The 21,471-nt window shown below is 43.5% G+C and overlaps 1 protein-coding gene across 2 annotated transcripts in view; it reads right to left on the bottom strand.

Moving 5' to 3' along the window:
- Positions 1-2,689: 2,689 nt before the first annotated feature.
- The window catches only part of SFRP1 (secreted frizzled related protein 1), an 89,676-nt gene continuing 70,894 nt past the window's right edge, over positions 2,690-21,471 (bottom strand). For both annotated transcript variants that reach the window (XM_069766673.1, XM_069766674.1), the window contains 2 exons: positions 8,308-8,385; positions 2,690-3,731 (listed from right to left, as the gene is read on the bottom strand). In XM_069766673.1, coding sequence (XP_069622774.1) covers positions 3,409-3,731; positions 8,308-8,385 — 401 coding nt within the window. In that variant the 3' untranslated portion in view covers positions 2,690-3,408. The remainder of the gene's footprint in view (positions 3,732-8,307; positions 8,386-21,471) is intronic.

The raw sequence follows: 21,471 nt of genomic DNA, 5'->3' as shown, positions 1-21,471 counted from the left end.
CCTGGTTCAAAAAGAGGTGGGATTTCAGGTACCTTTACCAAAATTGGGCATTTTGTTTTTGGCATGGGTCTTGGTGTATAAGTGTTAAATATTAATTATTCTTATTTTTATTCTGTACCGAGCACATGGTTTCTTGCTGACACTATCAAAAGCTATTTCTGTGTATGTAGCTCAGAGTATAAGTTAACACCATATACAGAGGACATGTGATCTGTGTTGAACATATATAAACGTCTCTTAGGAGGGTGTGGGGCCTTTTGTCACGTGGGACGGTCACCTCCCTGCCTTCACCATCATTCTCCATGGACATGAGACAAGACACGAGGAACAACAGCTGTTAGCTACTCCATGCCATGATAATCTTCAAACTTCACACAGACAGACTGTTTTACCATTCAGGACCTTGGGAAAGATGAGTAACAAGACAAGCGTTGATATTTACACATGGACACTCTGTTTGTAACTGTTTCATCTACTTTTATGTTTTTGCTGCAATGGTGGATAATTCAATAAACCACTATACTTTCGTCAGAATATCATGACATTTTTCTTTTAAGAATAACGCACCTGGTTAAGTCTTGATTAAATATTTTTGCGCAATAACGATTTTTAACAATAAGCCATAATCAATTCAATTTTATGAACCCAGGGGTTGGTAAGTATGATATTACCCCAATTAGTGGTGACTATGAAACCAAACACTTGCCAATACGGTCTATTTCTTGAGATGGTCCACAAATAGCCTATGAAATCTGATTAATTATACAGCTCTGGCAAAAATTAAGAGACCACCACATCAAAACCCTGCCATGGGCAGCCCAATCTCCTGACCTGAACCCCTTTGAAAACCTCTGGAATGTAATCGAGGATGATGGACAGTCACAAGCCTTTAAACAAAGAAGAACTGCTTACATTTTTGTCCCAGAAGCAGTGTGAAAGACTGGTGGAAAGCATGCCAAGACGCAGGAAAGCGGTGATTAAAAATCATGGTTATTCCACAAAATATTGATTTCTGAACTCTTTCTGATTTAAAACATTAGTATTGTTGTTTCGAAATGATTATGAACTTGTTTTCTTTGAATTATTTGAGGTCTGAAAGCACTGGGGTTGTTTTTTTAATTTTGACAATTTTTCTTTTGCAGAAAAAAAATAAAAAATGTATTGCTTGGAACTTCGGAGACATGTTGTCAGAAGTTTATAGAATAAAAGAACAATTTACATTTTACTCAAAAATATACCTACAAAGAGAAAAATCAGACAAACTGAACATTTTGCAGTGGTCCCTTAATCTTTGCCAGAGCTGTGTGACCAGTGAGCAAAAAAAAAATATGGATTACAATGAAAGAAAAAGTAGATGTGTGCATGTTCTGAATAGGCAGATGGTGGCCTTCAAAATTATTTTCAGTGGTGGCCTTGATACTGCTAATATGTGTACAGAGGTTTGCAAAAGTGTTCACTATTCCCCCATAGGCATTTTTTCATGTTTTGCTACCTCACAACCTGGAATTTCACATTTATTTAAGGGTTTGCATCAGTAATTTGCAATAGGGTTTAAACAGCATGCCTACACCTGTGAACATTTGGTTTTCTTTTATTGTGAAGCAAACAACAAATAGGGCAAAATAACTGAAAACTTCAGTGTGCATAACTATTCATCCCTAGTCAGTACTTTGTGGAGCCTCCTGTTGCATCAGTTACAGCTGCAAGTTGCTTTGGATAAGTCTCTATAAGCTTTTCACATCTGCTCCACCTCCTTCAGGTCAGATTGTTTCCTCTGGTGAACAGCAATCTTCAAGTCTGACCACAGATTCTCAATTGGATTAAGGTCTGGACTTTCACTAGGCCACTCCAAAACATTTACACGTTTCTCCTTAAACCACTCGAGTGCTGCTTTAGCAGTATGCTTTGGATCATTGTCTTGTTGGAAGGTGAACCTCCGTCCCAGTCTCAAATCACTGACAGACTGAAACAGGTTTTGCTCAAGAATATGCCTATATTTCACACGATCCGTCTTCCCCTTAACACAGATAATTTTCACAGTCATTGCTGCCAAAAAACATCCTCACAACATGATGCTTCTTCCGCCATGTTTCACTGTGGGGATGGTGTTCTTGGGGTGATGAGCTGTGTTGATTTGGCACCAGACATAGTATTTTCCTTGGTGGCCAAAAAGTTCAATTTTGGTCTCATCTGACCACAACACCTTCCTCCGTACATTTGGGGAGTCTCCCACGTCTTTTGGCAAACTCAAAATGAACCTTACATATTTTGTGTGTAAGTAAAGGCTTTTTTCCTGCCCAGTGTTCCATAAAGGCCACCTCTATAGAGTGTACAGCTTACTGTGGTCATATGGACAGATACGTGAGTCTCTGCTTAGGAACACTGCAGCTCCTTTAGGGTTATCATTGGTCTCTGTGCTGCCTCTCTGATTAATGTCCTCCTTGCCCTCTTTTGAGAGTTTTGGTGGTTGGCCCTCTCTTGGCAGGTTTGTTGTGGTACCTTGTTCTTTCGACTTGATGATAATGGATCTGATGGTGCTCCGGGGGATAATCAGAGATTAGGATATTTTTTTTAAAACCCAACCTTTCACTAAGCATGTGACTTATGCTTGCACCAGAAATGTTTACGGGCTTCATCGCAAAAATGGTGGATACATATGCACATGCCAATTTCTAACTATTTGATCCGATAAATTAAATGTTTGCCTTTATTTTTCTTACTTCACCAGCTTAGACTATTTAGTGCTGTTGCATGACATCACACACAAATCGGATTACACAGATATTTACACACAGGTTGTAATGTAACAAAATAGGGAAAAAAAACGAAAGGGGTGAATACTTTCGCAAGCCACTGCGAGTTAATTAACATGAGCCCTGTGGTTATTAGGGAAATAGTGACTGAAATAATGATCTTTCATAAAATAAAAAAGATAATAAAACATTTTTTTGAATAAATGAAAGCAATGCAATGAATTAAATGAATGAATGTGACCCTTGGGGATATTATTGGATTATTGACTGAAATAAAGATCTTTAATGAAAAAAAAAGGGAATGAAATATTTTTGGAATGAATGAAAGCAATGCAGTTATGACAAGAATCGGTGAATAAACTGAATATGTTCCATGTTGTTGATGACAGATTCAAGATCGGATTAGAAAATGTAAATGACGGCAGCGATTTCTAGACTGGAAATTCATAATTCATTAATTAATACCATGGTGCAAGTCCCAGAGTCTATCATTAAATTCCCTCTCCTCAATGTCTGTAGGCTTTCTAGAGAGGGTAAAATCGTCACCCCCCTCCCTCCTCGCCACCATTTCCTCACTCTGATCTGCTGCAGAGTCCTTTCAGTAGAGACGGTAGCGTGACGGGGCAGATCTTGAGTCTTTGAAGGGAAAGCCTCCTCACATGAACGCAGAGTGGGGTTTTGGGCACTTGTTCTTTTTCACTTTGCGCATGAATCGGTTAAACTCTCGGTTTCCTTTGTCCCACTTGTGGATGGCAGTGAGAATGTGCTGATTCTTCACCTTCCGACCGAGGACCAAGAACTGACCACTCAGCTGCTCCAGCTGTGGACATGGACAATTAGCCCCATTCTTCAGGAAGAGGACAAGCTCTCCCCAGTCCTTCCTCTGGATGGGCCCTTTCTTCAGGGCTTTCTTCTTACGTAGGGTCAGCTTGCGGTCTCCGTTGTCCTTCTTGACCTCCCGGATGGAAACTTTCAAGGCTAAAACAAGAAAATACATAAAAAATGTGTATTATTTATTATATTTTTTGTAATTTTGCTATTCACTATTTTTGCTTATTATCTTTCTGCAGTATTATTTGATATCATCAGAAAATGGCAATTTATGTTCTCCAACGAGTTTAACCAATAAACTACATGTTTAGTATGTTACTTTACTATAGCTGTTCCTGAACCATCCTTTAATTAAAACTACAACTTCTAGCATTCCCTAATAGCTGCAGACTGGGTGTTGTAGATTCATAATGGTTGAATACAAGTGAAGACAACAGCTGGAAACCTTGTTGAGACAGATGAAAAGCATATTTCCCTCACCAGGGCCAGGGACAAGGTATTTTGTTGTCCTAGGCAGATGAAGCTGATGGTGTCCTCCTCAGCTCCCCATGTGAAGGAATGAGTCACAGGACCCCTAACGTACCCCCCACCTGCTCCGATGGATCCGGTAACAAGCTCTAATGACCACCTTCACTAGAATTGGTACTGGTTTCACCAAGTAAAAAAATGTGTAATTTAGAGGTGAGGCTCAACAGGGAGTATGTTTTGATAGATAGATAGATAGATAGATAGATAGATAGATAGATAGATAGATAGATAGATAGATAGATAGATAGATAGATATGAAATCATTCAATGCTTGCAGATAATTCGCATGGTACCATGGAAAAATAGCAATATTCATCCCTGACATCCCATATTTTAAATTTCAAACCCAAGGACAGTCATGAAAACTAATTTTGCTTAATTATAATGGGGGTTGTTTGGTTTCAATTAAGGTGTGTAGCATTTGGCGGATACCCCAATGGAAGCTAAACAGACCCCATTATAAAGGGATATGTATAATGGTTTTTATGTCTGCCATGCAACAAATACAGTTTGCAATAAAACTGATGGTGGATCTGGTGCCATATTCCTATATGGATAGCAGTTCTGGTGATGCATTCATGTAATGATGGTGGTTCTGGTGTTCCTGTACTGATGAATGTTGTGGTGACATACTCATGTAGTGATGGTTATTCTAGGGCTGCATTCATGTACTATTAATGGCTCTGGTGATGTATTCACATAGCAATGATGGTTTTGGTGCTGTATTCATCACCAGAACCATCATCAGTACATGAGTGCAAAACCAAAATCATCATTAGTACATGAATATATCACCATAGTCATCAACAGTACATAAAAACGTTACCAGATCCATCATCAGTAAATTAATAGGTCACTAGAACCACCATCAGTACATGAATACATCATAAGAACCACTATCATTAGAAAAATGAATCACCAGAATGATTATCAGTGCATTAATGCATTACCAGAACCTCCACTAGCACATGAATACATCAAGAACCACTATCAGTAAATAAATACAACAACAGTACCAGTACTGCATTAAACCGTCACCAGAATCTCAATCAGCACATGAATACATCACCAGAATCACCATCAGTACAGTATATGAAAACATCGACCGCAAGGTCTGATTTCATGTACTCCTGCACTGATTATAAGCACTTCACCATCATATTAAACAGTTCAGGTTTCTACTTCTAGTGCAAGGACTAATATGTTCATTTGAGAGCTCCTGGTGCTTTCTGGCTTTGATGGTCTCAGCTGTTCAGTGTTTTCCACTTCCTTCTGCTATACAGTACAGACAAAAAGTTTGGACACACCTTCTCATTTAAAGATCTTTCTGTATCTTCATGACTATGAAAATCGTACATTCACACTGAAGGCATCAAAACTATGAATTAACACATGTGGAGTTATATACTTAACAAAAAAGTGTGAAACAACTGAAATTATGTCTTATATTCTAGGTTCTTCAAAGTAGCCACCTTTTGCTTTAATGACTGCTTTGCACACTCTTGGCATTCTTTTGATGAGCTTCAAGAGGTAGTCACCGGGAATGGTCTTCCAACAATCTTGAAGGAGTTCCCAGAGATGCTTAGCACTTGTTGGCCCTTTTGCCTTCACTCTGCGGTCCAGCTCACCCCAAACCATCTCGATTGGGTTTAGGTCTGGTGACTGTGGAGGCCAGGTCATCTGGTGTAGCACCCCATCACTCTTCTTCTTGGTCAAATAGCCCTTACACAGCCTGGAGGTGTGTTTGGGGTAATTGTCTTGTTGAAAAATAAATGATGGTCCAACTAAACGCAAACAGAATGGAATAGCATGCCGCTGCAAGATGCTGTGGTAGCCATGCTGGTTCAGTATGCCTTCAATTTTGAATAAATCCCCAACAGTGTCTCCAGCAAAGCACCCCACACCATCACACCTCCTCCTCCATGCTTCACGGTGGGAACCAGGCATGTAGAGTCCATCCGTTCACTTTTTCTGCGTCGCACAAAGACACGGTGGTTGGAACCAAAGATCTCAAATTTGGACTTGTCAGACCAAAGCACAGATTTCCACTGGTCTAATGTCCATTCCTTGTGTTCTTTAGCCCAAGCAAGTCTCTTCTGCTTGTTGCCTGTCCTTAGCAGTGGTTTCCTAGCAGCTATGTTACCATGAAGGCTTGCTGCACAAAGTCTCCTCTTAACAGTTGTTGTAGAGATGTGTCTGCTGCTAGAACTCTGTGTGGCATTCGCCTGGTCTCTAATCTGAGGTGCTGTTAACCTGCGATTTCTGAGGCTGGTGACTTGGATAAACTTGCCCTCAGAAGCAGAGGTGACTCTTGGTCTTCCTTTCCTGGGGCGGTCCTCATGTGAGCCAGTTTCTTTGAAGCGCTTGATGGTTTTTGCCACTGCAGTTGGGGACACTTTCAAAGTTTTCCCAATTTTTCAGACTAACTGACCTTCATTTCTTAAAATAATGATGGCCACTCGTTTTTCTTTACTTAGCTGCTTTTTTCTTGCCATAATACAAATTCTAACAGTCTATTCAGTAGGACTATCAGCTGTGTATCCACCAGACTTCTGCACAACACAACTGATGGTCCCAACCCATTTATAAGGCAAGAAATCCCACTTATTAAACCTGACAGGGCACACCTGTGAAGTGAAAACCATTCCCGGTGACTACCTCTTGAAGCTCATCAAGAGAATGCCAAGAGTGTGCAAAGCAGTCATCAAAGAAAAAGGTGGCTACTTTGAAGAACCTAGAACATAAGACATTATTTCAGTTGTTTCACACTTTTTTGTTAAGTATATAATTCCACATGTGATAATTCATAGTTTTGATGCCTTCAGTGTGAATGTACAATTTTCATAGTCATGAAAATACAGAAAAATCTTTAAATGAGAAGGTGTGTCCAAACTTTTTGTCTGTACTGTATATACTTGTCTCTGGCAATCAGAGATTGCCAGTGTTAGTTTAATACTCCCTGTTTCTGGAGTTTGAGCTGTTGGTTGAGGAGGCGTTTGGAGTGTTGTTCAGAAGACTACTGCTTGGGGATTTGTCTGTGTGCATATCCTCATCCTCTCCTATTTGGTTTTTCCTTCCTTTATATCCTGGTGTTCCATTCTGTTGTTTATGAGTGCATATTTGTATGATTGGTATTTCATTTATCCCTGTACGTCTTCCTTTGTTACTCTAGTTTGTGTATTCTTATACACTACAACTCCCCACTTCCCTGGGTGGGGGATGGAATAGATAAGGGCTGATTTAGGAGCTCAGCAAGGCACACGACCCCGGTGTCTTCACCATCAGAAGTAATCCGGGAAGCAGGGATAGCTAGATTGCCACTAGCTTTAAGGATAAGGAAGGAGCCCCTAGCCCCGGGATTTCCTGCAACAGTGCCGTGACTCAGGCACATACACATTTGTATCTCATGAACTTACATGATACCTTTCAGTATGTTCTTAACAATAGTAAGAAGATGCTGGGAGTAGTTGTTATCAGTCATTATCAGACTGTGGACCATACAGAAACCACAGTACTGAAGAGACGTAGTCATTATCAGCAAGTAAGCATTTACATCTAGGTACCTTATAGGTGACACCTTCTCTGTCTCTTATTCTGTCTACTAGCCATGTTCAGCTCTTATCTACATGCTTTTCACTTGAAAAATGGTAAGGTGTTAAAAGTTTTAATATTAGATCTTAGAACTGTCCCAAATAGGGCCACCATGACATGTTGGGATGGCTTTTACATTTATTTGATCAAAATTATGTTAACTAAGCACCCTATATTATTTTCATGCACTATTGCTGTTTATTTATTTACTGCAGGGTGTTTGCTTATTATGTTTTTATCTTTGGTTTTGTCTAAGTTGTTTCTTTTCCTCGCCATCTTGTTCAGATGCCATGGTGACTTTTCATATACACAGCTCTTCTCTGCAGACATTCCTCTTTTCCGGTCTTCTGCAGTACATCCCAACATGGTGCCCTTAAAAATAAGTGTTATTAAAATGCCCTCCATATAAAAATATCTGTACATATTGTGACCTAAATAAGCCTCCTATGGTATATGGCCTGCACACTGGTGTGATGGCCATGTTAGTACACATCGCAACTGTGCTGTCACTAAAAGAAGTGATCGTGGTCTCAAAACAGTATTTCTTCCAATCGTGGCTTCAATCAAGCAATACAGGATCGGCTTTACTTTAGGCGACTCTTACCGAATTCACTGGCGCACATGTGTTCATAGAGAGAGTCGGCTTTAATCTCGCTGTCACACTGTGGGCACACCTCCGTCTCTGCGTAAGACACAAAACAAACATTGTTATTATATGTCCTGGCTCATTTCTGCAAGCGCTTCGTTGGTATTCCCTACTTTTTGGAGAGGCCACCATATGCGATAAATGAAAGTTGACCTGTACCAGCCAATGTTGGAGGACCCATCTGATGTACATGCGAGCCTCCCAACTCTTCCCTGACAGATGATATCACATGAGAGAATGACTCATAGCAGATGGAATTTCGACTGCCGATCTTTTGTTTTCCTTGGGAAATATGTCAGTGCAAATGTGTCTTTCTCCTCCCACGCTGTTGAAAAAATGTGACCACTCGGCCAAACAATCAAGTGTTTGCGGTAACAGAGAGATAGCTGTCTGATGACCGAATGTTCGGCCTACAGTGTATGTGGTGTCGGGAGAGATAGCTGTTGGCCAAATGAACATCCAACAGTTTCCTCATGTGTATGGCTAGCTTTAGTATGCCAAATTCTCTATCCCACCTCCATTTACCTATGTTGCTCAGCTTCTGTCCCTTTTTCGCGACCTTGATGTGGGTAGTCGCAATCCCTAAAGCTTAGTGTTACTCTACAGGCATTAGAACCTCTACAATGAAAGCACAGTAGCTCTCCTAACCCATGCACCCCATTCTTGTCACATTGAGAAATGTGAGAAAATAATAACATTAAGGCACATACACATTAAACTAAAAATTGTCCAAATTGTCCAAACTGGCAGAAGTCAACGACAATCTAATGTGCATTGTGGCCCCAATGCTCCCATGACAGATGAAGTCAGGGAAGGGATCTGGTCTGTTGGATTTTAATCAGCCGAGCATTCCTATGTATAGGGAAGTCAGGAGAGAAAGCTGTGTGCCAATCTATAGTGGCCAACAGCCATCCCATGTGTATGGGGTTTATAATAATGAATAGACCAATTAAGAGACCTCAATGTTCTGGAAATCTTCAGCCATTTGCCTTTCGTAAGCTTCCATTCCTCAGAATCTCAGTTATAAAGCCCCTCTGGAAAAAATGGGAGTTCCCAATTGAAACTTTTGAAGCCTAGTTGGCACTAGGGGCCCAATTGTAAGGTGTGCCAAATTAGTCCAAGGCCAACTCTTCCAAATTAGAGGGCACCGCTATAATTAAATGGTTTGCCCAGGACTTTAGCATTGATGGCCTATCCTAAGGGTAAGTCAACAGTGACTGATTGGTAGTGGTGTGACTCCCGGCACACCTGCCGATCAGCTATTCTTGATGTCGGCACCTGCCGGAACGGCTCAGTTGTGAAGCGGCTCAGCTCCGTCAACTGCATAGGGGCTGAGGCGAGGTACTGAACATCTGTCCCCTATCCAGTAGAGAGTGGATGTGCAGTACCCAGCTGTGGTTTCTATTCTGTCTTCAGAGCTGTGCTGTGCAGCTACACAACTGAGCAGTTCCAGCCACCACTAAGATCGGCTGTCCAGCACGGGTGCCGGTGTTGCACCCTCACCAATCAGACATTGTTGACCTTAGGGTAGGCCATCAATGTTAAAATCCTGGACAACCCCTCTAATAGAACATGATTCTGATACACGTTCAACACTGGGGCCCAGAACCTTCAAGACACACATCTGGGCACTGGAGCTGTAAAAATCATCTAGGAATTGACTAATAATTCCATAAAACACCCCAATAACTAAATATATACAACAGTTTATACCCTCTGATAATGCCATGAAATTTTACCTATAGCATTAGTAAATTAGCCTTTATAGCTCTTCTATTGTTACGTGACATGATTTGAACTGATTCCCTCGATGCTCCGGTGTAAGGAGTCACACTCACATTCCAGGTGACACGTTGAGTTGACTCTTCTGTTAGACTCTGATGTGTAAATGGATTTAATTTCTGCTTCCTGCTCCATGTTGAGATCCCGAACACACAGAGCACAGCTGTCCGCTATGCGAACATCAAATCTAATCAAGCTAGCCAGCCAATACATATAATATACACATATAATCCAATGGCAGGCAGCATGGAAGCCATTAGTGAGGCTGGTGGTAATAAGTGGCAACCGGTGGAAACACTATATTAATCCCTTAAGAACGCAGCCTTAAACATGCAGCGTTTTGTGGGTGTTTTTGCTATTTTTTTTCATTGTTACAACTTTAAAGCTATTACTTTATATTCACTTTTGACTTTTATTAACTTTTTGAACTAACCACTAAAAAGAAAATTATTTGTTAATGTCACCATATTGTGAGAGCCACAACCTTTTTAATTTTTAAGTTAATTGACCCATGTGGGGATTTTTTACAGTAGTTTTTATTGCTACCATTTGTATCATACAACTATTTATTCCATTTTCTCTGAGGCAATATGCACAAAAAATATAATCAATTTTATAGTCAAGACTGACATTTTATATATTTCGTTTTTTAATTTTTCCCATAATAAAGCTTGTTTTATTAGTACAAGATTTTTTTATTTTTTTTGCAGTTAAAAACATTTTGGGAGACTTTTTAGCAATATGTATTAGTCTCACAAGGGGTCCTGTTCGTGCAATTGGTTGCTTAAATAATCTACTTCACTACTTACCGTATATAGATCAGTGTATTATACCTCTATTAGGCCGGGGTCACACTTGCGAGAAACTCACGCAAGTCTCTCACATCAATACCCAGCACTGCCGCTGGCACTCGGGACCGGAGAGCGTGTGGCTGCATGTATTTCAAGATGTGATTTTTTTTTTGCTATCATGTTCAAAGGTCTAGACTAGGTCTGAAAAATGAGAGGACAAAAATATTCAAAAAAGTTGCTTGTCTCATATAAATAACATACAGTATGTCACTCATAAGCCATAATGTAAAATGGCAACTAATGGATAGTTGTGATAAGCTAGTATGTTCAGGTGCTAACTGAGTGTCTTCGGTGTGCTCGAAAAATATGCTTTTGGTGCATGTCTCGCGGCTGTTCGACTGCCACAACACATGCAGGGATTGCCTGTTTGCTGTGTGGCACTAGAGCATTGCAAGGCTTAAAAGTCTCCTCACCTTGGCATGTCAGGCTTGACATGTCACTCTCTGCAAGGAGAAATGTTAGCCCTTGGATCTACTTTTAGTTGTAATCTGATATCACCACGCCGGCTTCGCAGCATGTCAGTTCACTCACCCGCCGCTGCAGTTGGTCCCTCTCCCTCTAATACTCCCAGCAGCACTTCCAGCTGGGCCTCTGGCCATGTTCTTAAAGGGCCAGCGCGTGCACTTGCCATTTCCTCCCCAGCCAATGGTTTTGAGTCATTATGTATATATTGCTTCCTCACAACTGGGGAGGTGCCGAGCAACCTCGCAGGGATGTACAGGGCTAAATGGAGAGAATAACGGTCCAATTTTAAAGGATGTAAAAGATATGCAGAGTTAAGGAACAATGAATCAGATAACGGCAGTTTTTATGAATGCTGTGGGGGAGTCAATAGCGCCGACAACAGCTGGCGTGGTGCTTGTATGTAAGGGGTGACAGACATTGGTATATGCCCTCACCCCTTTAAGCACATCCCGGTTGAAGATAGTGCTAAATGATGTATCTTGTAGTTAAATGCCGTATCTAGTGCTCTTATGTACATATATTTATATTTTGTCTTTATGTATATGCTGTTTAATGAAGATGGTTACTTAGGGAAAGCGCAGTACCTTAATTAGGACACTAGATGGGGCACGGTAGGATTAGGTAATAGAAGCTTAGTATAGTAACTAGTTAATATAGGAGGGGCCAACTGTGGTTAAGACATGAGCATTTTCTGAAGCGAGTCAGAAAAGCCAGGGAGCTGAAACAGCTCAGGAGGGGCCAGAGAGCCCAGACAGTCCTGGAGGGCCTTAGGCCCGGGGCAACACAGTGGGCCCCGCAATGCTTATGACAAGGAACCCAGCCATCCAGGGCTCAGTGGGGCAGAAGTACAGCCAAGCAGCAGTGTGACAGCAGTGGTGGAGTGGATGCTACCGTAGAGGTCCTATACAGAACGGGGACACAGGTCGCTCATCATGTGGCAGATCATCGCATGGGCTGATGCCATCAGATCCGGGAGAAACGAACAAGGGAACCCCCCAAGCGCAGTGAGTCTGGACAGGGAGGACGCTGTGTTACCGCAAGAGGCAGTAGGACCCGGGCACGTACTGAGGACCGTAGAAAGAAATGCAGGGAATGTAGAGAATGTGAACTGTGTGAAACTTTATGCTGATGCTGTAACTGAAAAGGATGTGCTGCAACAAAGGAAAGTTTTTTATTATAAGTTTGAAATGGACTCTGTCTGTTTATATGCATCAATGCCAGCAGCAGAACTTCAGCCAGCCCGATGGGACCCTGACGGTTCAGAAGGTGAAGCAGAAAGTATGCCACAAAATAGACATATTCATGTGACGGGAGACCAGGGCACGTTAAAGCACATACTCTCAGCCACGACTAGGGCCCTGGCCCTGCCTCACATGTACAAGAAGGTTCAGCTGGTAATGGTGGTCCGTCTTCTGGCGGCAGCGGTCGGTGTCCGGTACCTTCTGCTGAGCCCCTTTTCCATGAACATATGCGGCCAGAACAAACAAGGCTGCAGCACGATCAGGGTCTCCTGTGGGCAGGAAGGTATATGCTAGTAAGGTTGGTTGCAAAAGTCTGTCCAGTACTTGGTTCTCTCTGCACGGCATGTGCGCTGTACTCACGGTAACGAAGCACACAGCACCTCGCTCTCTGCCAGCTATTCGGCGCACTGCACTTCTCTCTCTCTGTGTTGCGCGCGGGCCTGTTCCCACCAAGTTTCTAGCACCGACAACAGCGTTTCTCCAAAAGGTCTTGTAGACAATGAGGGCAGCAGGGAACAGTCCTGAACTCTGCCTTGACTCTTATGCTGGCGTGCGGTGCTGAGTTCATGCTGTGAGGAAGCGCAGCTTCAGAGACGTCACCGCATTTCATTCATTCCCCTGTAGTTTACAGCTGGGGCAGTCGCATTAGCACCGCTCCCGGTTGTAAACTGTATATACCCCAGATATTGATTACGGTGTGGGACTGACTGTACCCCGGACAGGTATGGGTATATTGATTGTTTGTTATTTTTTCATTTATTACAGGAGATCGAGGGCATCGTTTGGAATGGCAGAAAAATAAAGATGGCAAAACTGTGTTGTCTTTCATTTCATTAAAATACTTTATTGTATTATTGACACCTCTCCATTACAAATAGGCTTAATGTCACCTTACAATACAAAGGTGACATTAACCCCTTATTACATCTGAACTCATCATCTTTCCTCCATCTCATAGATCTTCCTTACCTGACCTATCTATCGCAATTAACGACATCACAATTTCCCCCGTACTGGAAGTCCGCTGCCTAGGAGTAACCATTTACTCTGCCCTGTCCTTCAAACCGCACATCAAAGCTCTTTCCACCTGCTGACACCTCCAGCTCAAAAATATCTCCAGAATCCGTCCTTTCTCAGTCCGTCAATCTACTAAAATGCTTGTGCATGCCCTCATCATCTCCCGACTCGAATACTGCAACATCCTTTTCTGTGGCCTCCCTGCTAACACCATTGCACCTCTCCAGTCCATCCTTAACTCTGCTGCCCGACTAATTCATCTCTCTTCTCGCTACTCCTCCGCTTCCCTCTCTGCAAATCTCTTCACTGGCTCCCATTCCCTCAACGTATCTAGTTCAAATTACTAATACTGACCTACAAAGCCATCCATAACCTGTCTCCTCCATATATCTCTGAACAGAGGTGTATCTAGCTCCTCCTGCACCCGGGGCAAAAGATCAGTTTGGCGCCCCCCCCTCAGATTTCTGCCCCCTATAATCTCCTCAGATTTCTTCTGCCCCCATAATGTCCTGATTCCTGCCTCCATCCCCTCCCTTCCCGGGTGCAGTTGCATGTGGTGGAGAAATCTGAGGAACATATGGAGGGATGGGGGCAGAAATCAGGACATTAGGGGGGGCAGAAGAAATCTGAGCACATTATGGGGGCAGAAATCACGACATTGCACCCATCCAGCCCCCTGGCATTGTTTCAGTGCTCACATAGTAGTATATAGCACAGACCACATAGTAGTATATAGGACAGCCCAAACAGTAGTATACAGCACAGCCCACACAGTAATATACAGCACAGCCCACACAGTAGTATACAGCACAGCCCACCCAGTAGTATACAGCACAGCCCACACAGTAGTATACAGCACAGCCCACGTAGTATATAGCAGCCCACGTAGTATATAACACAGCCCACGTAGTATATAGCAGCCCACGTAGTATATAACACAGCCCACGTAGTAAATAGCAGCGCCCATGTAGTAAATAGCAGCACCCACGTAGTAAATAGCAGCCCACGTAGTAAATAGCAGCCCACGTAGTATATAGCAGCCCACGTAGTAAATAGCAGAGCCCACGTAGTATATAGCGCAGCCCACGTAGTATATAGCAGCCAACGTAGTAAATAGCAGCCATGTAGTATATAGCAGCCCACGTAGTAAATAGCAGCCATGTAGTATATAGCAGCCCATGTAGTATATAGCAGAGCCCACGTAGTAAATAGCAGCCCATGTAGTATATAGCAGCCCACGTAGTATATAGCAGCCCACGTAGTATATAGCAGCCCACGTAGTATATAGCAGCCCACATAGTATATAGCAGAGCCCACGTAGTATATAGCAGAGCCCACGTAGTATATAGCAGAGCCCACGTAGTATATAGCAGAGCCCACGTAGTATATAGCAGAGCCCATGTAGTATACAGCAGCCCACGTAGTATATAGCAGCCCACGTAGTATATAGCAGCCCACGTAGTATATAGCAGCCCACGTAATAAATAGCAGCCATGTAGTATATAGCAGTCCATGTAGTATATAGCAGCCACGTAGTATATAGCAGAGCCCACGTAGTATATAGCAGAGCCCACGTAATAAATAGCAGCCATGTAGTATATAGCAGCCCATGTAGTATATAGCAGAGCCCATGTAGTATATAGCAGAGCCCATGTAGTATATAGCAGAGCCCATGTAGTATATAGCAGCCATGTAGTATATAGCAGCCTACGTAGTAAATAGCAGCCATGTAGTATATAGCAGTCCACGTAGTATATAGCAGAGCCCACGTAATAAATAGCAGCCATGTAGTATATAGCAGCCCACGCAGTATATTAGAGCCCATACCTTGTCCTTCCAGCCAGGCTCTGCATCCCCCCAGCCCCCGCAATCCTTTGCTCCAGGTGCTGCACAGTGCACACTTCCTGTTTAGCGATGCACGGCTCATTCTCCGGGCACTGGACAGGGTCGGAAGTCACTGCGTATCCATGGCGACGCATTGTGGGCAGCTCTCGTCTCCAGCAGCTGCGAAAGTCCCAGAGCTCTGTGCCGCCTCCTTTTCTAGCGTGCACCTCGGGCCGCAGATGCTTGCCTCAGGGGCTGCATGTTTGAGAATTCCGTGGACGGGGAGCCTCCTCCTTGGACCACCGCATCAGGTGGCCTGCTGGCGCCCCCTTGTTGGCTGCGCCCGGGGCACATGCCCCGGCTGCCCCCCCCTGGATACGCCACTGTCTCTGAACTAATCTCCTGATATCTTCCCTCACGTAATCTCCGGTCCTCCCAAGATCTCCTTCTCTCCTCCACACTTATTTGCACCTCACCCAAGACTTCTCCCGAATATCCCCCATCATCTGGAATTCTTTGCCCCAACACGTCCAACTATCAACCACATTCGGATCCTTCAGGCAGAACCTGAAAACCCACCTCTTCAGGAAAGCCTACAGCCTGCAATGACCCTGCTGGCTCCTCACCACTACCGGAGCTACCGCCTCACCAACACCGGAGCTACCGCCTCACCAACACCGGAGCTCCTGCAACCCTCAACCTGTTGTCTTCTTCCCCACCATCCTGTAGAATGTAAGCCCGTAAGGGCAGGGTCCTCGCCCCTCTTTATCAGTCTGTCATTGTTAGCTTGTTTACTGTAAGTGATATTTGTAATTTGTATGTACCCCTTTTCATGTACAGCACCATGGAATCAATGGTGCTATATAAATAAATAATAATAATTACCCCATATGCCACCGCTACTGGGCAGTGGGAAGAGAGAAGCCACGTGCCAGAATTGGCGCATCTTACAGATGCCCCTTTTCTGGGGTGGCTGGGGGCAGATGTTTTTAGCCCGGGGGGGGGGGGAAATAACCATGGTCCTCTCTAGGCTATTAATATCTGTCCTCAGTCACTGGCTTTCCCTTTCTGGAGCACAAAATTGCGTGGGAGCCCACGCCAGTTTTTTCTGTGAAGACATTCTTTTATGAAATACATACAGGTCCCAAATTTTACACACACATACTACTGACAGTATTAGTCACTGATGTATATAAATCTAACTGTTCTGCAATGGTTTACTGTATGTAAACCATGTCTCCTATCATGTCGGCTTCTACAATTATTTCACAGAAGCCGACAAATGAATTACCGGCTTTTCTGCTATCTATGTCTCTATGAAATACAAAGATACATACTGTATATGTGTGTCAATGACATTATATATATATATACATATATATATATATATATATATATATATATATATACACACACACACATATACTATGCGTATATTTCTATTCTATTCTATTGTAACCTGTCAGTGTGATTTTACAGTACACCGCACTGAATTGCCGGCTTTTCAAAGGACACCGGTGCATATTTCTCGCAGGTCACACTGATGGTCCATGTAGTGTGCGAGTTTTTCTCGCACCCATAGCCTTTCATTGGCGAGTCTCGGACGATATACGCTTCAAATCACAGCATGCTGCGATTTCACTCGAACGTATAATAAGGCCGAGAAAAAAAATGGATGATGGGAGCGGCCCCATCTACTATATAATTGTATAAGGGTCACTTCCGTCTTTCTGTCCTTCTGTCTGTCTGTCACAGATATTCATTGGTCGCGGCCTCTGTCTGTCAAGGAAATCCAAGTCGCTGATTGGTCACGACAAAACAGATACGACCAATCAGCGACGGGCACAGTCCGGAAGAAAATGGCCGCTCCTTACTTCCCGCTGTCAGTGCCCAGCGCCCGCATACTCCCCTCAAGCCACCGCTAACACAGGGTTAATGCCGGCGGTAACGGACCGCGTTATGCCGCGGGTAACGCACTCCATTACCTCCGCTATTAACCCTGTGTGTCCCCAACTTTTTACTATTGATGCTGCCTATGCGGCATCAATAGTAAAAAATGTAATGTTAAAAATAATTTAAAAAAAAACAAAAAACCTGCTATACTCACCGTCCACAGAGCCGGCCGCCATCTTCCGTTCCCGGCGATGCATTGTGAAATTACCCAAAAGACTTAGCGGCCTCGCGAGACCTCTAAGTCATCTGGGTAATTTCGCAATACATCCTGGGAACGGGAGATGGCGGCAGCCGTGCGCTACAAGGGCCCCTCGGATCCGAAGGTGAGGATGTTATGACTACAATGGGCCCTCGGATCCGAAGGTGAGTATGTTTATTTTTTAACCTGTGACATACGTGGCTGTGCAATATACTACGTGACTGGGCAATATACTACGTAGCTGGGCAATATACTACGTACCTGGGCAATATACTACGTGACTGGGCAATATACTACGTGACTGGGCAATATACTACGTAGCTGGGCAATATACTACGTACCTGGGCAATATACTACGTGACTGGGCAATATACTACGTAGCTGGGCAATATACTACGTAGCTGGGCAATATACTACGTGGCTGTGCAATATACTACGTGACTGGGCAATATACTACGTAGCTGGGCAATATACTACGTAGCTGGGCAATATACTACGTAGCTGGGCAATATACTACGTGACTGGGCAATATGCTACGTGACTGGGCAATATGCTACGTGACTGGGCAATATACTACGTGGCTGGGCAATATACTACGTGACTGGGCAATATACTACGTGACTGGGCAATATACTACGTAGCTGGGCAATATACTACGTGGCTGTGCAATATACTACGTGACTGGGCAATATACTACGTAGCTGGGCAATATACTACGTAGCTGGGCAATATACTACGTAGCTGGGCAATATACTACGTGACTGGGCAATATACTACGTGACTGGGCAATATACTACGTGACTGGGCAATATACTACGTAGCTGGGCAATATACTACGTGGCTGTGCAATATACTACGTGACTGGGCAATATACTACATAGCTGGGCAATATACTACGTAGCTGGGCAATATACTACGTAGCTGGGCAATATACTACGTGACTGGGCAATATACTACGTGACTGGGCAATATGCTACGTGGCTGGGCAATATACTACGTGACTGGGCAATATACTACGTGACTGGGCAATATGCTACGTGACCGGGCAATATACTACGTGGCTGGGCAATATACTACGTGACTGGGCAATATACTACGTGACTGGGCAATATACTACGTGACTGGGCAATATACTACGTAGCTGGGCAATATACTACGTGGCTGTGCAATATACTACGTGACTGGGCAATATACTACATAGCTGGGCAATATACTACGTAGCTGGGCAATATACTACGTAGCTGGGCAATATACTACGTGACTGGGCAATATACTACGTGACTGGGCAATATGCTACGTGGCTGGGCAATATACTACGTGGCTGGGCAATATACTACGTGGCTGGGCAATATACTACGTAGCTGGGCAATATACTACTTGACTGGGCAATATACTACGTGACTGGGCAATATGCTACGTAGCTGGGCAATATACTACGTCACTGGGCAATATACTACGTGACAGGGCAATATACTACCTATGCCAAGCATGGTATCCATCCACAGACAGCTGTTTCGGGGTTTTTGCCCCTCATCAGTGTGGAGTAGGAATCTGGCTATTAGGAGCAGTGCCTAGTAAAAAGACTATAAAGGCACAGATGATTGGCCTCGGGGAGACCAAAACATCCAACACTGCGGAGACACCATCACGTGTTTCTCAACGCAGTGATTCCAGAACACTGCCCCCATCCCTTATGGGAAATATGCAAATGCAAGTAAAGAAGCTGCGGAGACACCATCACGTGTTTCTCGACGCAAGCAGTGAATAGCCAGGCCTTTCCCCGGGAAGGAACAACCACGGGAAGGGCAGCATCCTATGAAGGAAAGCCACCTATGCCAAGCATGGTATCCATCCACAGACAGCTGTTTCGGGGTTTTTGCCCCTCATCAGTGTGGAGTAGGAATCTGGCTATTAGGAGCAGTGCCTAGTAAAAAGACTATAAAGGCACAGATGATTGGCCTCGGGGAGACCAAAACATCCAACACTGCGGAGACACCATCACGTGTTTCTCAACGCAGTGATTCCAGAACACTGCCCCCATCCCTTATGGGAAATATGCAAATGCAAGTAAAGAAGCTGCGGAGACACCATCACGTGTTTCTCGACGCAAGCAGTGAATAGCCAGGCCTTTCCCCGGGAAGGAACAACCACGGGAAGGGCAGCATCCTATGAAGGAAAGCCACCTATGCCAAGCATGGTATCCATCCACAGACAGCTGTTTCGGGGTTTTTGCCCCTCATCAGTGTGGAGTAGGAATCTGGCTATTAGGAGCAGTGCCTAGTAAAAAGACTATAAAGGCACAGATGATTGGCCTCAGGGAGACCAAAACATCCAACACTGCGGAGACACCATCACGTGTTTCTCAACGCAGTGATTCCAGAACACTGCCCCCATCCCTTATGGGAAATATGCAAATGCAAGTAAAGAAGCTGCGGAGACACCATCACGTGTTTCTCGACGCAAGCAGTGAATAGCCAGGCCTTTCCCCGGGAAGGAACAACCACGGGAAGGGCAGCATCCTATGAAGGAAAGCCACCTATGCTTGGCATAGGAAAGAAATAAACACGTGATCTACTGTAAGCTTTGGTGTGGGCGTGTCCTTTTTCCTTTTAGTGTTGCTGCCTTCTTATGATTGGTCAGCATCATAGAGGGAGAAGAAGCACACGCCCCTAATAAAAAAAATTGTCTGATTACACCTATTTCGGTTTTAAAAAAGTTAACTCATTAGGTGCCAAATACTTTGATTCCTAATATCTCTGCAACGCATAGACAAAATTTGAAAAAAAAAATGTTTTATGCATCCACTATTACATCCTATTTCCAATTCAAAAGAAAAAATGGTTAAAAGTCTTCTTTAAGGCAATTACATCTGAAAAAGAAAAATCAGAGCCACATGGTGCACTGTTGCTTTGCAGCGCTGGGGTCCTGGGTTCACAACCCACCAAGGACAATATATGCTCTCACCTTATTTGAGTGGGTTTCCTCCTACACTCCAAAAACTAATAAGGAAATTAGATTGTGAGCCCCAAGGGGACAGTGATGATGTAAAACACTGCAGAACAATATGGCGCTACATAAGTGAGTATCATTAATAAGTAAATTGATCCGCTAAAGGATCTCTAAACTCAGATATGAACAAGCCTTACCATCACATCTATCCTCCTTTATCTTCTCTGGGTGATATGCTTGGAGAGTCAATTATAATATGATAACCATTACATTTGATTTTCACACACCAAAAATAAGACATAAGACCAATTTCCCAGAATAATAAATGGTCAGGAAGCACTAGGGAAAGAAACCAGACTGGGGAGCCACTTGGCTGGTATCAGTATTAAACTTTGTGTTTCAAAGTACAGTAGAGAAGGTCATCCAAAGTGGGCAGAGGAGTGATACAGTGACCCCCTCCTTAATGGCCTCACTCAGTAGTTAGTATATGCAGCAAGGATATAACCTGAGATGTGGTAAAGACTTCTTCTCACCTTTGCTGCTAACTCTTCCCTCCTCTATCCATTTCTATGTAAATATTTATCTTGCCCAAGCTTATAGAGATAAGATGTGTTTGCACAACGATAGGGGGGAGATCCACAGACAGACCCTTGGCCTTCTTCTTCTGCTGCTTCATTCTTCTGGCCCTTAAAGAATTTAGTAGGCCCCATCTTTGTTAGCAAATATTCCACACCTATTCTGTGTCTGTTCTTTAGTATTTTCTTACTATCCAGATCATTTTACAAATCATATTTGTCCTTCACACCACACATCCAATCTCTTACCACCTCCTGCCGCCTCC

The sequence above is a fragment of the Ranitomeya imitator genome, chromosome 4, assembly GCF_032444005.1.
Source record: "Ranitomeya imitator isolate aRanImi1 chromosome 4, aRanImi1.pri, whole genome shotgun sequence".
Lineage (NCBI taxonomy): Eukaryota > Metazoa > Chordata > Amphibia > Anura > Dendrobatidae > Ranitomeya > Ranitomeya imitator.
Note: the sequence above shows the minus strand (reverse complement) of the source record. Positions and strands in the feature narration are given on the sequence as shown.